This window comes from Hirundo rustica, chromosome 5 (assembly GCF_015227805.2).
Source record: "Hirundo rustica isolate bHirRus1 chromosome 5, bHirRus1.pri.v3, whole genome shotgun sequence".
Taxonomy (NCBI): domain Eukaryota; kingdom Metazoa; phylum Chordata; class Aves; order Passeriformes; family Hirundinidae; genus Hirundo; species Hirundo rustica.
The window spans coordinates 22,775,509-22,791,241 of record NC_053454.1 but is presented as its reverse complement, the minus strand read 5'-3'; the positions used below and the strand labels follow the sequence as shown (position 1 = coordinate 22,791,241).

The 15,733-nt window shown below is 42.9% G+C and overlaps 2 protein-coding genes across 2 annotated transcripts; one reads left to right on the top strand and one right to left on the bottom strand.

Annotated features, from left to right (window-relative positions):
- Nucleotides 1-110: 110 nt before the first annotated feature.
- LIAS (lipoic acid synthetase) lies at nt 111-8,905 on the bottom strand. The gene is made up of 11 exons (XM_040065592.2): nt 8,803-8,905; nt 7,729-7,901; nt 6,990-7,083; nt 6,221-6,301; nt 5,830-5,986; nt 4,948-5,005; nt 3,754-3,882; nt 3,343-3,488; nt 3,002-3,072; nt 2,152-2,263; nt 111-1,197 (listed from the first exon to the last, which is right to left on the bottom strand). Exons 1-11 carry the CDS (start codon nt 8,878-8,880, stop codon nt 1,145-1,147), a joined length of 1,152 nt encoding a protein of 383 aa, XP_039921526.1. The 5' UTR covers nt 8,881-8,905; the 3' UTR covers nt 111-1,144.
- A 73-nt stretch (nt 8,906-8,978) lies between these two features.
- RPL9 (ribosomal protein L9) lies at nt 8,979-14,495 on the top strand. The gene is made up of 8 exons (XM_040064099.2): nt 8,979-9,032; nt 9,398-9,444; nt 9,525-9,640; nt 10,453-10,548; nt 10,847-10,979; nt 12,323-12,403; nt 12,867-12,982; nt 14,387-14,495. Exons 2-7 carry the CDS (start codon nt 9,399-9,401, stop codon nt 12,971-12,973), a joined length of 579 nt encoding a protein of 192 aa, XP_039920033.1. The 5' UTR covers nt 8,979-9,032; nt 9,398; the 3' UTR covers nt 12,974-12,982; nt 14,387-14,495.
- Nucleotides 14,496-15,733: the final 1,238 nt, after the last annotated feature.

Sequence of the window (15,733 nt, the reverse complement as noted above, 5' to 3'; positions counted from 1 at the left end):
ACAAAGATACAGGTAAAGTTAGTTCAGAGATGGTATTTAATGTCCATAGCTGAGCATTAGGGAGAGACAATCATCAGCATTATTGCTGTAAAGAGAGGCAAGTAGAGCTGTTAATGTAGCATATGCCATGTTTTTATTTCTGCTTGAGCTTAGTGTGGTATACAGTGGATTTCATGTTTCACCCACAATGTGGTTCACTTCTCTGCAGCCAGACCAAGCCTCCAGGGGCAGGTAACCAGACCCACCAAACACAACCACCAGGGTTTTAACTTTCCTTTAAAGACAAGACAATATAGCCATGCAGTAGGAGCACAGTACAGAACAGCAGTTCTGCAGACTCAATACTAGAGAAGCATCAGTGCAGCTCAGTGGGGTTTGTTACAGTCACGTACATAAATTAGGGGTAGCTCCATTTATACTCTTACACCAACTGATTTTCCAAATGGTTTAAATTAACAGTATCTACACAAGGTTAATTGACTTGCCAAAAAGGACATTTTGTTTTCTTTAGCTTGATACCTTATATACCAAGACTCATACTTGGAGACATTGAAGCTCTGGAAGAGCTTTAGCTATGAGAATGAAACAGCTCATTTTCTCTGATGCAGGTGAGATAGCATCTTCAGAAGGAGTATCGCTACACTTTCTCTGGCACGGTTCAAGAAAGCTCTAATCTGGTGCATTATCATGTACAGTCTTTCTTTAGAACTCCAACCATCCCCAGAGCCCCTGCAAGCTTAGGTTACATCACAGTAAACCAAAGTATCAGAACCATTCAAATTACTATCAGCACCTTCACAGGTATTAACTGCAGCAATGCTGACTGTCCTAGGAGAACTAGAAATGTGCCCAGTCTTTGTTCCCAGCCTACGCTGACTTCTTCCACCTCAGTTCCATCACTCTTTCAAAATCGGTTCTATCTTCTCTCTTCTTCCTGAACACTAGAAGTACTCTGTTGTTGTAGCCTTGCCAGGAGAAATGAGGTAAAATAATGTGCTTTGATAAGAAAAAATTGTTCTGGAAAGATAGTAAGTTTATTCATATAGCCACCATCTGTTCTTCTGCATTTCTGGAACTGAGTATAATTATGCACTGAGAAAAGGATTCTTAAAACTGGCTGCTTTACATAAGTTCACGCTCATTTTCAGATGGCTTTTGTCTTTCTTTTTTCTACTAAGTTCTTCAAGAAGAATTCACCTAATTAAAAGAAAAAAAAAAAAAAACCACCAAAATGGTTTGTGGGTATTTCAATAAAATAAGGCAAAAGAATACATTCTTATTTAACATGGGTGCTCTATTCTACAATACAATTGTTTTTACCAGTTATTTTATAGGAATTCAATTCTATATAACAGCATTTCCACTACATACAGTAGGGATCTAAAAAACTCTCAAAACTATAATCCAACACACAGCCCCTCCACTCCCAAAATCCTGATTTTCCTTCTGTCCAGTTTTATGAAATAGCTCTGTTGCTTTGTGCATTAAAACAGGCAAGAGTGAATTGATTTAATTAAAATTTAATTCCTGTTTCATAAAGTATCAGCAAGTTATAGTGAAATCTGCTATAAATCTTGTTTGAGCTGGCATTAAAACAGACTGAGCAGCACAGTACCCCAGATGAGTCTTCTCTGCTCTTTCCTTACAAAAAGGCAGGATGTTGTACCTACACAACAGTTCCACTAATATCAGCTGCTACTTCATACCTAGTGCTCTGTCAGGAAAAGCACTGCCATAAGTGTCTCTAATTATTTTGAAAGCACTGTAAATAAATTCTGCCTAAAGCAACAAAATTGCACCACAAACAACCAAGGACCTTGTCGAACCCAAGAGCATCCAAGAGACAGAAAGTGAAGGAAAACTTGAAAATTTGGTACCCTTTATCCTGCCTCACACATTAAATATAGTACAGAACGGGTTTGGAAAACACAGTTGGGTTAAGCAGCACTGCAATTCTACAGTTACTAATTACTGTCATACTGATGCATTTGGGTGACCTATAGGAAATAGCGTAAATAATTTTTAAAATAGAGATAACTATGTGAGGTGTCCTTGAGCTAAGGTGAGCTTTGTTGCACATTACTTCACCATTTTAGTTCTGTGTAATAAAATATTGCATGCTAAGTAATCCAATGCCTTTCTGTAATTTACCTGCTTTATAAGAAGAACGCACTAAAGGCCCGCTAGCAGTGTAATGGAATCCAAGATCATTTCCCACTTTTTCCCAGTACTTAAACTTCTCGGGAGTTATGTACTCCTCGACCTGGGGGAAAAGAATTAATTTTGCTCAGGATTATTGCAAAGGAAATTGCTCTAGCTAGCATACAGTGAAATGAAATACAGTTATATTGCAAGTTCAAAATTTTTCACTCCAAAGCTTTCATCAGTGAAGTCGCAAACTGCATTTTTGCTCTGCTTTCAAATGTATTTTATTTGCTTTACATATTTAGCTGAAAAGTTTGGAATTTAATTTCTAGTTGAGCAAACCTTTTTTTTTTTTTTTTTTTTTTTTTTTTTTTTTTTTTTTTTTTTTTGGTCCAAGTTAGTGAAAAATCACAGCAGTCCTACACATCTCTTCATTAATAGTTAATTCAGTGAAACATAGGAACAGAACAGAAAGCAAATTTCTGGACAGATTGCAGAAGCAGAAAACGGTAAATTTCTCCACTGAAGTGGCACCAATAAGGGAGGGCCTGTAAGACAGTGAAGGGGTGCTGACTTGAGCAGTTATGTTTGAGACATACACTGAAGCTCTTGTTTTCCAGAATCGTGTCTCAGCTCCAGCTGTCTCCCTGGCTAACAGCAGAAACTAGCACTAGGAAGTCTGCAGGAGATGGAAGGGACTAGATGGCTGAGGTAATTTTTAATGAAGAGCCCCTAACAGATAATCATTGTCAGGCTAAACAAGGAAGGAAATTTTTCCCAACATATGCAGTTAGAGTAAGGATGATTGTGCAAGGTATGGACCATAACTCTGCCTGTAAATTAAAGGCACTTTTACCTTTAGGTGACGTTTTGTCGGTTGCATATACTGTCCTAGGGTCAAACAATCTACATCTGCTTCCCGCAATACTGAAAAAACAAAATTCCTTGTTAGTGGCAGAAGGATCACAAGGGAAATCATGGATTTACTTGTCAAATTGCATCTCTTAAGCTATAAGACAAAATGTTTTAGAAATTCAGTCTTTTTTAACAAAACTTTTATTTTTCAATGGAACTTGGAGAACATTTCCTGCACCAGCAAACTGATTTGTACGTAGAGGCAAAGATGCTTACAATTGTTTTCCAACACAGTAAACTTCATGCCAGTGAATTCTGGCATCTATTTCAACACCAACTTACATTTCATCGTGGAATATATTTCTTCGTCCGTCTCGCCTAGCCCCAGCATAATGGAGGTTTTGGAAATGACGCCGGGCCGGACCTCTTTGGCGTGTTTCAGCACACGGACGGACTGCTCAAAGTTGGCTCGGGGGTCGCGGACCTTCCTTCGCGCATTTCCAGCACAAGGGGGAAGAACACGCGGAAGGGCACAGGGAAGTTAGGCACGGCGGCACGGGCGCGTCCTGTCAATCTCCGCGCCGCGGCGGAGCACAGGCGCTCGGCCGCGCCGGGGAGCCCCGCCAGGCGGCACCGCGCGCGCCCCCTGCCGGCGGCGGCGGGAGCGGCGGCGGGATGGCGGCGGCGCGGGGCACGCCGGGAACGGAACGGGCGCGGCCCCGGTCCCGCACACCCGGAGGAGGCGCGGCTCACCTCTGCAGTGCCGGCACCGTCTCCACGTTGTGGGCATACACATCCAGCCCCGACAAAGCGACTTTCTCCACTGCTTTAAGGTCCCCTCGGAAATCGGGAGTTAGGCATTCCACCAGGATTTTTGGATTCCTGAAAACGAGAGACAAAAGGAACACACCTGTGGCGTTTTGTGTCACTGTTGCTGAAGAAATCAAGATAGTAAAAAACACCAAAACCCCCATAAAAGTGAAGACATGTAACTCTAATAAGCAAAGCAAATTCAAGATAATTCTAAACCAACAGGTTTCTGCAAATACTTTATAACAAACTCAAGTTAACCTGCAACAAAGACATGTTAAATATATACATAAACATACATACATACATATATATATATAAACAGTGCACATGTATCTTTGAGAATCTGTTGGAATTGCTTTTCTATTTATTATTTGGCTTTTGCTGTATTTCAGCTTGCATCAGTAAAACCAGGAATTTGTTTAAGATGATCATAGCTCCAAAATCCAGAGGAGCTATAATTCTGCTAGTGGAATAAGAAGACTCTGAGTCTACAATCTAGTCTCAGTGTCCACAAGCCTGATTTCAGCTCAAAAAGGCAGGAGGAGAGAACTGCAAGAACCCTTCAGCCCCAAGACACACTGGATAAAGACTTCAATGAGGTTATACAAATGAATTCTGCAGGCAGACAAATGTGCTGTCAAATTGCATACAGGGCACCAAGGTAGGGTGACAGCAGCATCAGCCAGGGAAAGCAGGAAGGTACAATCACAGACTTGGAAATGGCCACTGAGGCAAAATGAAAAGCAGTTTGATGACTGCTAAATGAGAAACAAGACTCTTTTGGTCACATGGTGACAGTGTTACCTAAGTGCTGTGTTTGAGCCCCCAACTTCAGGAATGAACATACCTCAGAAGAATGTATTCATTTCCGGGTAAACCAGCTGTCTACTCAAAGAAAGAATGCAGTGCCTAGCTTTAAATAAGCCTGGGATGCATTGGAAATGCATCCAAATTCAAAACAGTTTGGGGCCAGTCTATGAGAAAGATGAAGAAAGGAAAAAAAAAAGGGGGGGGGAAAGGCTAGAGGCAGACTTTTGCATTTGCATGGCTCCTGGAATAACCCAGCTAAACAAGCTTTGACTTACATGCAGTACCACATTCTAAAGTTTTAACAGTCACACATCAATGACAAACCTTTCTTTCAGATGCAAGACTGTCTTTGCAAAGTGTTCCGCTCCACCATCAGGCATATCTAGAAGAATTTCAATTATTCAGTTAATCTTTCTGTTCAAGAAAGGTATTTACTTATTAGCAAAGCAAAAAACCCATCAGATTCAAACCTTAAGTGCAAAATAATGAAGCAGTCAAACGCCAGTCTTTTCTCACTGGTTATTCCAAGGGCTTACAAAAGATATCCTACCAAGCCTCTGCACAAAGTCTAACTGTGATTGTCTAAGGCAGAGTTCAGATTTAGCTGTCTCTAGGTTCCCTGTCTCCCTAAGCCCAGAATGGCTTTACCTATTTACGGTTCTGGTCTGAAAAAGTTGTACAAAAATTGAGAAGTATATATCAGTGCTCTTTTAAACCCCTTTGAAGCCACTGGTCTTTCCATCATACTGAACAGTTTGTACAATGGCTTTCCTCACCAATATGGTGTCACCACAAGGAAGCTACTTCCTTAGGAAAACGCAATTTTCAGTTTCGTAATATATAATATTTTCCAGGTTTAGTGTTTGGAAGGAAGTTCTGTAATGGTATTGTATAAGAATGTTTGTCTTTTTGCTACCAAGTAATAGAACACGGTGTAAGTATATGCACACATTCTACTAAAAATTAGTTATAAAATATTTAGTGTTGTAGTATCTATTGATGTTTATTAACAGTGTAATTTCTGTTGTATTTCACCAGCCATGGAGAAACACTAAGAATAGGTAGGAACTGTGCCAAGTTTTGGCACTGCTGTGTCCTTTCAGTCAGTGCTCCTGGGCAGCTGTGCAGATGAGCGTTTCTGGGGCCCGTGTGCAGCCACGGACGTCGGTGAGAGCTCGGGGCGGCGCGAGGAGCCAAGGTACGCACCATCTCTGTCCACCGACGTCAGCACCACGTAGTCCAGGCCCCACTCCGCGATAGCCCTGGCTGTGTTGTACGGCTCCTGCGGGTCCAGCGGAGGCGGGTTTCTTGCAGTCTTTACTGAACAAAATCTGCAGCCTCTGGTGCACGTGTCACCCATCAGCTGGAACGTGAAAGACATTCCTACCTTTACACTGTACGTATCACTATTGCTCAGCTGGGAAGCGGCTGCATAAGCTACATGGGATAAATCTTAACAGTAAGCAAAAAAAAATTAGGACAGTGCTTTACTCCAAATTTATTGTAATGAACCCACTCGGCTACAGCAGAGATCCAACAATAGAGTGCAAAGAGCTCAGACGCTAACAGAACACTTAAGAAATGGTTAATGACTTACCATAATAGTAGCTGTCGCCGTGGCGTATTCCCCACCTCCCCAGCATTCTCCAATGTTGGGACAACGTGCCTCTTCACATACCTGAAGGTGAAACGCTGCACTGTACCTGGATTTTTCCATATTGTTTTTGCAAATAATTATATATTATTGATGGATTTTAATATTAGCCTATAAACAAAACATAAGTCCTTCTGTGATAAATGAGATTAACAGTTCCCTGCTGTTTTTAACATTACCATTACTTTCTCTACTTCCAAACTGCAAAAACTGCTCAGCTACACTACACAACCTATCATTAGCACTAATATTTTAAATTCAGGATCTGATAAAATGTTCACAAAGTATGTGATTCATTAAAGCATGAACTCAGTCATGCTTAGAAGAAAAAAATAATGAAAAAAATCCCCTCCACATATTCCCACCGCTTTTTACTATCTGGAAAGTACAATTAATAAAATCTGTACAGTTTCTTTTCATGAAAATCAAGCATGTAACTCTGAAATTGTGTGTGTTTCAATTAAAAACAGTTGCATACGGCATTTTCTAATCTCTGGTGATGTAAGTAGTAAATCCTAGTATTTAAAATCAAAGTATGAAAAACATACCCTAATTCTTTAGGGGTAAAATTCACTGCTAGCAAAAAGGATCAGCACTGGGCTTGGTTTCAGCACTGAAGATCATGCAAGACATGATTTCCACCTGTCTTCCAAGAGAAAAATATAAAATTTGCCTTATTTCTACAGGAACACTTGGTTAGTGCCAGACTTACCGTATGAAGATTTAAACTTCTCAAGGTATTCTTTAGTTTATTGTAATTCTTTCCCATGGGAATCTTTGTTTTCAGCCATGGAGGAAGATGCAGCCTGAAAAACACCAAGCAAACATAAAGATTAATAAGCTACTTACATGGTAAATTTCATTAATCGATTTGTTTTGATTTGTTACATATCCCAACAAGGAAAGATCCCTTAAAAACTTATGCAACTCAGCAATTAATGTTAATATCATTCAAGGCCAGACCAGTTCCCTGTTCATCATCATTCCATCACTCAAGCATGGGAATTGTTGTCATTCAAATGTTTAAAACTGTTCACTGTTTCAGAGGGATTGAACAGTGCCACACTGGAGACTGCGACAATTAATGGCAGCAGATGTTGCACAGCTATCACAAAGTCTGATCAATCTGTAACTGGAAATATGGGTGTTAAACATTTTTTGAACTTAAGTTTTCATTTTTTGTTTTCTCTACCAGTAGTACTCTTTCAACACAGTCACCTACTGATGTATATTTGTAATTTAATTACTGGCACTCAAGAAAATATAACCACACCTCCACATTTTGTTATGGATTTGAAGTTAATGACACTTGTCCTTTCTCGAATAGTCATTAAATTTGCAACACAGTAGGGCAGAATTTAATAAAGATATATAAAATACATTTTGTAGTTACTACTAAATGTGCAAGATCGTGCTGGGAAGCAACTAAAGTTGTTTAAAATCTCTATTACCTTTCTCCTTTCTCACGCTTTAAATTGCCTTTATACTCAGCCCATGTGCTCTTGTCTGACAGATCTCCAGAGACAAAGTCCTGTAAGTCTGGTCCATTTTGCAGGAATTCTTTTTTTTCCCCTGGCAAAGAACCCGACGTTCCATACTGGTTACACACATGGCTCCCTGACACCTAAAACAAGCAAAATTGTAATTTATTTAGTAACAAACATGCTGGCATCATATACTAAACAACAGCTTGCCCTTTTGCTGGTTAACATATGCTGGTTGTGTGGCCAGCCGGACCAGGGCAGTGACTGTTCTCCTGTACCTGGCACCGGTGAGGCCACACCTCAAATCCTGTGTCCAGTTCTGGGCCCCTCACTACAAGAAAGATGCTGAGGGGCTGGAGCATGTCCAGAGGAGGGCCTGGAGCACAAGGCTTGTGAGAAGCAGCTGAGGGAGCTGGGGGTGTTTAACCTGGAGAAAAAGAAGGCTCAGGGGGAACTCACTGGTCTCTACAATCGCCTGAAAGGAGACTGTAGCCAGGTGGGGATCGGCCACTTCCCCCAGGCAACCAGCGACAGGATGAGAGGACATGCTCTTAAACTGCACCAGGGGAGGTTTCGTTTGGACATTAGGAAGAATTTCTTCCCAGAAAAGGTGCTTAGACATTGGAATGGGCTGCCCAGAGCAGTGGTGGTCACCGTCACCGGAGGTGTTTAAGGAAAGCCTGGCTGTGGCACTCGGTGCCACGCTGTAGGTGACCAGGTGATGCTTGGTCACAGGTTGGACTCGATGATCTCAGAGGTCTTTCCAACCTAACAGATTTTGTGAAATAACATTGTGTGGGATACCCCGGTGATTCGGGGCCGCAGAAAGCGGCGTTGCCATGGTTCCCGTGGGAGCGGGGCCGTGGCTCGGTGTCCCGCGGATGCGTGTGCCCGTGCGGGGCCGGGCCGGTCCTTCCCGGGCTCTGCCCGCGGCCGTGCCGCGCCCCGCAGGGTCTCCTCCTGCCCTGCCGTACCGCGCGCCCCCCGCCCGCCCGGCCCGTCCTGCTGCCGGTGGCCCCCGGGGCGCACGGCGGGACTCACCCGGGCCCGGCCCCGCGGCACCAGTAGACCCCGGGCGGCGGCGACCCCGCACCGGCCCCGCGGCAGCAGCAGCGACATGGCGGCGCCCAGGCCGATCGACGCGCTCAGCCGGCTCGGCTACTCTTGCCTATCGGACGGCTCCCTCGGCGTGATGACGTAACGGGGTCGAGAGCGGCTACAAGTACGCGATGACGTCACGCGCTGTCTCTTTCGGCTCCGAGCGCTGCGAGGTGAGGCCGGCGGCGCTGGCTCGTCGGCGATTCCCGGGATAATCCGGGAGCATCCGCGGCGCGAGGCCCCCCGGCGCCCGGCCCGCGCGCGGGCAGCGCCCCGGAGCGGCGCCGGGCCCCGCCGGCGCCTCCTGTCCCGCACCCCGCGCGGGAGGGCCCCGGGACGGCGCCTTCCCGGCGAGGCCCCGTTGAGGCCGCCGCGCCCCGCGGCTCTCCGGGCCCGGGCGTGGGGCGCCGGTGCGGGGAGCGGAGCCCGGCGGTGGCAGAGCGGGGGGGAGCGTCGGGTCCCGCGGGGGAGGAGCGGGCGGGGTCCCCGCGGGCACAAGGCCGAGGGAACCTCCAGCCTTTCTCGCTGTCGCCCGCAGGATGAAGACCATCCTCAGCAACCAGACCGTGGACATCCCCGAGCAAGGTGAGTCCGCGCCGCGTTCGGGAGGCGCCCGGCGGAGCCGCCCCCGCGGCCCGTAACGCGCGTCCGCCTTTGGTTCGCAGTGGGAGTTTCGCTGAAGGGCCGGACGGTCATTGTGAAGGGACCCCGAGGAACCTTGAGGAGAGATTTTAATCACATCAATGTGGAGCTGTCCCTCCTGGGAAAGAAGCGCAAGAAGGTGAGTGCTGCACAGGCCGGTTCGCTGCCCGGAGACAGAGGGGAGCTTTACAGCTGGTTTAAAAACATTTTGGTGGTCTAGGAGGGTGACCAAAAATGTTCAGCTCCGCGTGTGTTGTTTGATAGGTTTTGCTTATTCCTGTGTTTTCTGGGAGAGGTTGGTCTGCTGGAGGCATGGGGCTTCCTCGGGCACTGTGGGAGGGAACTTGTTGATTGCGTTCCTCTGTAGTGACAGTTGTAGGGAAGGGGGTTGATCATTGTTTGCAGTTCTACAAGCTGGTTCTTTTACAGGATAAAAATCAGTTTATTGGATTTCCAGAAACCGCAAGTTATGTTAGGAGAGCAGATGTTCTATGAATAAATGTATGAGTTCTCATATTGTCTCAGTAATATAAGAAAATACCAAGAGTGACTGATTTCAGCTACTGTTTCACAGTGATCAAATGTTTCATTAAAACAATGCATCCACACGTAGCATTTCATTTAAGATGATTATGCATAGGAGACAGACTTTAAAACAATATGCTTAGCAATTGCTAATACATCCTTTCGCTCAAGATTCTATATTATCTATCCCAGCTCTTTTGAAGACTTGTTAATGGCAAGACTTGAAAAAAACAAACATTTTTCATGTGTCTCGGGTAGGATTTAAGGTGGGCATTTAGTCTGTCAAAGAAACAAAATAGTTCTGTGGTTTTGGTAGGTGGGCTTTAAGTAGTTTATCTGAAAGTTTTGCTCCTCATTTGTCACAGAATTACTGTCGATGGTTTTGAAGTGTAGCTGAAGGCTTTGTTAATGTGTTTTTTGATGCAGCTTCGTGTTGACAAGTGGTGGGGTAACAGAAAGGAGCTGGCAACAGTTCGCACAATTTGCAGCCATGTACAGAACATGATCAAGGGGGTCACTTTGGTGAGTTGTGTTTGCAGCCAGGATAACTGCTGCCCGTTTTGTTACTTGCACTGGGAGCTTTTTACTTTATGGCAGGAGAGCGCTTCTAAGCATCCAAGATGCAGCTTCTTTCTCCTTTTGCTTTTTGTCTTGCCTTTGCTATCAGGCAAGTTGTGCGGGTGGAGGAAAGCACAAATGGCTCTTGGGCTCGGTGTCCTGCCCTTTTTCAGAAGCTGTTGATAGACCTTGGCTTTAGTTTCTCCTGTAAGCTTTGTGTGTGTGTTCTGCTCTCCATGTCCCGTTGTGTCCTGTATCCCAGGGCTTTCGCTACAAGATGAGGTCGGTGTACGCTCACTTCCCCATCAATGTAGTCATACAGGACAATGGCTCACTCGTGGAGATCCGAAACTTCCTGGGAGAGAAGTACATCCGCAGAGTGCGGATGAGGCCAGGTGAGCGTTTCTGGAGATGTATTCTGCCCGTTCTAGGCTTTTCAAGCTGTTTTCTTTGGGCTCTGCCGCTGAGAATTGGAGAGGATGAATAATTGTTGGAGCAGCGTGTGCTTGTCTGAATTTATGTAACCTTCTAATGATACCCTTGCCACTGCCTGGATTTGTTATTAATAATGCCTCTGTAATTTATCTTTACTAGCGAGAGCTAGCTGATAACAGATCTGGAGTTTGTTACTTTAATACAAGGAGTCCAGGATTTACTTTAATCACTGGGAGATTTTAACAGTGTTTATAGTTGGTAACCTGCAGGTGCTTACTGTTAGGTTTATGTTTCTGTTTTAAAACATTATACATGAACTAGTTTCATACCACATCATAGTTTTGGTCTTTAAGGCGTTGTAGTTTGAATTTGCTGATTATCTAGGAGCATGCACAATAAATATAAAAGTTGCTGTCTTATTAGCTGTTTTCACATCTTGCACGCTTGGAGTTTCAGTAAAATGTCTAACAGAAAAGCAGGCACTTGATGGAGCTTGTTAAACTTCTGAAAGGAGGCAACAGAGCATCATAAACAGAGATACGTAAAAACCGTAGGAAAGACTTGCCTTATCCATTTGTTTTTTTCTAATTCCCTTTCTGGTGATAGATAAGGACATGTGACTGACGTTTTGGGGCGGCTGTAGAGGAACGCATCAGACTTGTCCCAAAACACTGGTAGATAACAGTGCAGAGTTACAGGGCTTTAAAGTCAGCATTTACTGTTAGTAAAAGGCTGGCTTAAAAGCTGATAGCTGTTGAGTAAGTAGATCAAAGTATAAAAACTTCTGTTACTCTCCTTACAAATTCAGGTTTCCTGTTAGATTCTTGAATGCCCTCGTGTTTACTCGTTGTGAGTATTTGCAGCATTGCTAGTGTAAACACAGTACGTGACCATGACAGGGGGCAGGTGGTTTTTAGTGGCTTTTGATTGGGGTGGCTCCAGTTTTGTCTTAATGAGAGCAAGCCTGTGGGAGCTGGCACCACCTGGCAGACAGAGCCGTGCTGGCAAAAGCACTGGCTTGTACACAGTGTTGGTGATTGATGTAATAATGGGTAAGCAGGAGTATCACTTCAGTAGCTTTCACTCCAGAGCATGACTTGCACTAATCTTTAAATTTTGAAACTGTGAGGGAGGACAAACCCTGGAATGGATTTGCAGGAGTCTGTTTAACAAAGTCATAGAAGCTAATTATTGTCTTGAATACTAGTGTCTAGATATGTAAATTGGGACAGGACATAAATATGATTTCTTTAATACACTTAACACCCTCAGCAGTGTGGATTATGTCTTTGCCTTTCCGTAGGTGTTACCTGCGCAGTATCTCAAGCCCAGAAAGATGAGCTGATCCTTGAGGGAAATGACATTGAGTTAGTCTCCAATTCAGGTTGGTGAAAATAGATGTGTGGAAAATTACATGGAAAATTTTTTCTGAAGATGTCAGTTTAGCAAACTCTACCTCAAACCCTGAGGTAAACAACAGCCCATATTTGGTTTTGCTCTGGTCACTGTAATTGCTTTTCATAGTTCCTTACTTTGTTTCTGAGTTGAAAGATGTTTTTACAAGTCTGCATAACTTTCAAGTCAATACTTACAGCCTTTTTGGCACCAAACTTTTCAGCTTTTCAGTTGTACACATGTGCAATAATGAAGTGCCACTACCCTGAGTTGCCAAGATAAGCTCAATGAAATGCATCCTATTTTCTTTAGACCTTACAGGATTTTAAGTTGCTAATTCCTGTCTATAGATGACAGCCCTGTTTGTTAGTTGAAATACTGGAGCATAAACAAAGGCTGCAAGTTAACTTGGACCTTTTGGCTTTGTGCTCATGGTCTCACTTTTTCTGCAGCTGCCTTGATCCAGCAAGCCACCACAGTCAAGAACAAGGATATCAGGAAATTCTTGGATGGCATCTACGTCTCCGAGAAAGGAACAGTGCAGCAGGCAGATGAGTAAAACTCATAGGTTGGTATTATCTTAATACACATTGTACATCTTCTCTGTAGAGATGGAGTCTTAACAAGGTTTATCTGCTTCAACGTGGCCATGGTTAAACAGGTTCCCAACAGGGATGAAATTTTGTTTGGAACGGGCGTCATAAGATGCATCATAAATCTTGAATTTTGCTAGGTCTTTCAACAGAGGTTTTCCATCTTTCATCAACTTGGCATTTTGCTACTGTATGGAGAAAAGCTGTCTCTCCAGTGCTGTGCTCTGCACTGTGAATGGAAGCTGCAGTGCTGGCTAAGAATTTAAAATCAGCTGTCCTGGTCTGACAGTCCAGTTTACAGCCATTTACAGGGAAGACCTCAGACTAGTGTTCTTCCTGGTTGGACACTGCCCTTACTAAAATAGTGAGGGCAAATTATGTATAAAGGTCTTCTGAGCAGTTAGTATGTAGATGCTTGTAAACAGATCAGTTTAACAAGGACAAGTATTTACAATGTCTATGGGCATTTGTTACTGAAGTTGAGTACAAGGTTTTGGGGATAATTTAGGAATTTTAACTGCTAAAGGAATTTGATGTGTTTCACCTGTGTGGGTGTCACAGAGACACACAAAGCAGTCACACGCAGACGAGATTTCGCAAGGCAGAGGTCCTTCTGATCCCAGCTCACAGCTGAAAACCGAGAGAGGAAGAGCCCCCTTTGTTTATTCTTTTACTTTTTATACATTTGTGGGTCTAGCAAAAGATTGGCTTTTTGGGGTTTCCACCTCTCAGCCTCAGTGGCCAGATGAATTGTCAGTTACAATTGTTTTCAGGTTAGAAATATGCAAATAAAGGACAGGGAATGAAAAACAAAGGATTTGTTTATATTACTTCTGTGGGAAAGGTAAAAAACTGCTCTAATATTCTACAGTAACTAAAAGATCTGACTCCATTTATGAAAATCAAAAGGCTAATAAAGAAACTCAGAAAAAACAGGGTAACGTGGGGGTTCCATACATAGTACAAAACACCTGTACAGGATGAGACAGTCTGACTTGCAGATAAATTCTATGTTGTGTGCCTTCAGATCCTAAGCTTGAGGCAGGATGTTGATGAAGTGTGTTTCATAAACCCATGTTTTTAAAAATCATCCTCCAGATACAAAACACTTATAAGCCTCCAAAAAAATAACTTTTTGTGCTGTTACAAGTGCCTTGAGAGATGGAACAACTTACTACATTTGTTGAACAGCTGAGCTGTTGCGCTTGAAGGCATCTTTTAAGTAATCCTGTCTGTAAAATCGAGCAAATTCTCTGAGATATAAATGTCTGTCTTGTATTAAAATCATCAGGTAAATTAACATTAAATGGTTATAAACTTTCAGTTTCACATTTGCACTGCTAAAACCTTTCTAAAAGCTCTTAATTTTTTATTTGCAGTTGTCTGGATTCTGATTAAAAAACAACCATGAGGCATTCTACCAGCAATGCCAGCTGGTAGAAGTTTGACCAAGTGTTCAAGAGGCTTAATAAAACAAACTGTATTTCATATCTTGGGTTTGTTGTTGTTTTTTATTTTTTCTTTTTTTTCTTTTTCCTTCTTTTAAAAGAACTAAGTGGTGATTGCATGAACCGGATAGCTTTTGGAGAAGCAGATTGCGCACTGGGTCCACACTACTAATGTGTTTTCAAACCATCAAACTTCATTCAGGCTGAAAGAATGTGCTCAGAGACTGGTAGGGCAATGTGTAGGCCATGCTACCATGATCTTTCTGTGATAAAATCATGAAGTGGCATTTTTGAGTCGCAGCATTAAGGAATATTAAAAGCCTTGTTCTCACGGGGGGAGACCAATATTCTTTCACATCTTTCCTCAAGCCTCAGACTTGTGACGACAGAATCTGAAGTAGATGAAAAACAAAACTGAAATCAATAGAACTAGATTTGTAAGACCATTTAAACTAAATATATAGATAGAGGCAGTAGTCTGAAAATATGAAGCTTTATTTTTATTGCTCAATGAAGAAAACAAAGGACTTGACCTCAAAGCTCAGAGTGTATTGCTGTGTTTCACCAGCAGTGATCTGTGTTAGCTGTGGTTACAGCTTCGTTTCTTCACTACTTATCTTGCCATGTACTAACTTCTTACTGAGAGGATGTGCTATTTCTGTGCAGTAGTAAAATCCACATTGTCAGTTGCTCCATTCAATTTGGAAAAAAATATATAAAATACTGGGATAATGCAGAAACATGCTTGGCAACAAGTTGCTAAAGCATCCCACGCATGTTAAAAAATTCCAAAAATTGCCCAAAGATCCACTTGAATAATGACAAGTGCAATTTACATTCATCACTATTGAGTGGGTTAGTAGTTACTATTTATTTAGATCTTCTCTGCTAGAAAAAAATTTATGGCTGCCCCATTTTGGAGATGAAAAATAGTGATTATACATGGTTTTGTCTACAGTTATATTTGCTTAAAACTACTTCACCCAAACTAAGGGATGTCTTGTGTTGGTCAATAATGAAGTTAACTTGGTTTTGTTCTTTTAGGGGTATCTTCAGAAGCTGTCTTCAGCACATTCCATTCCCGGTGTACTTAGTTGAGGGTTTGTGGGGTTTAATAACACTTTCTAAACCTTAACAGCTGCAGTTTCATGCTCAACCACACTCATAACATGCATACACATCACAAGACACATTTATTCATACAAAAGTGCATATCAGTTCTCAAAAGTTGCTCTTTGCAAGTAAAGCTGTTTTAAATGTTATTCCAAGGCACAGGAG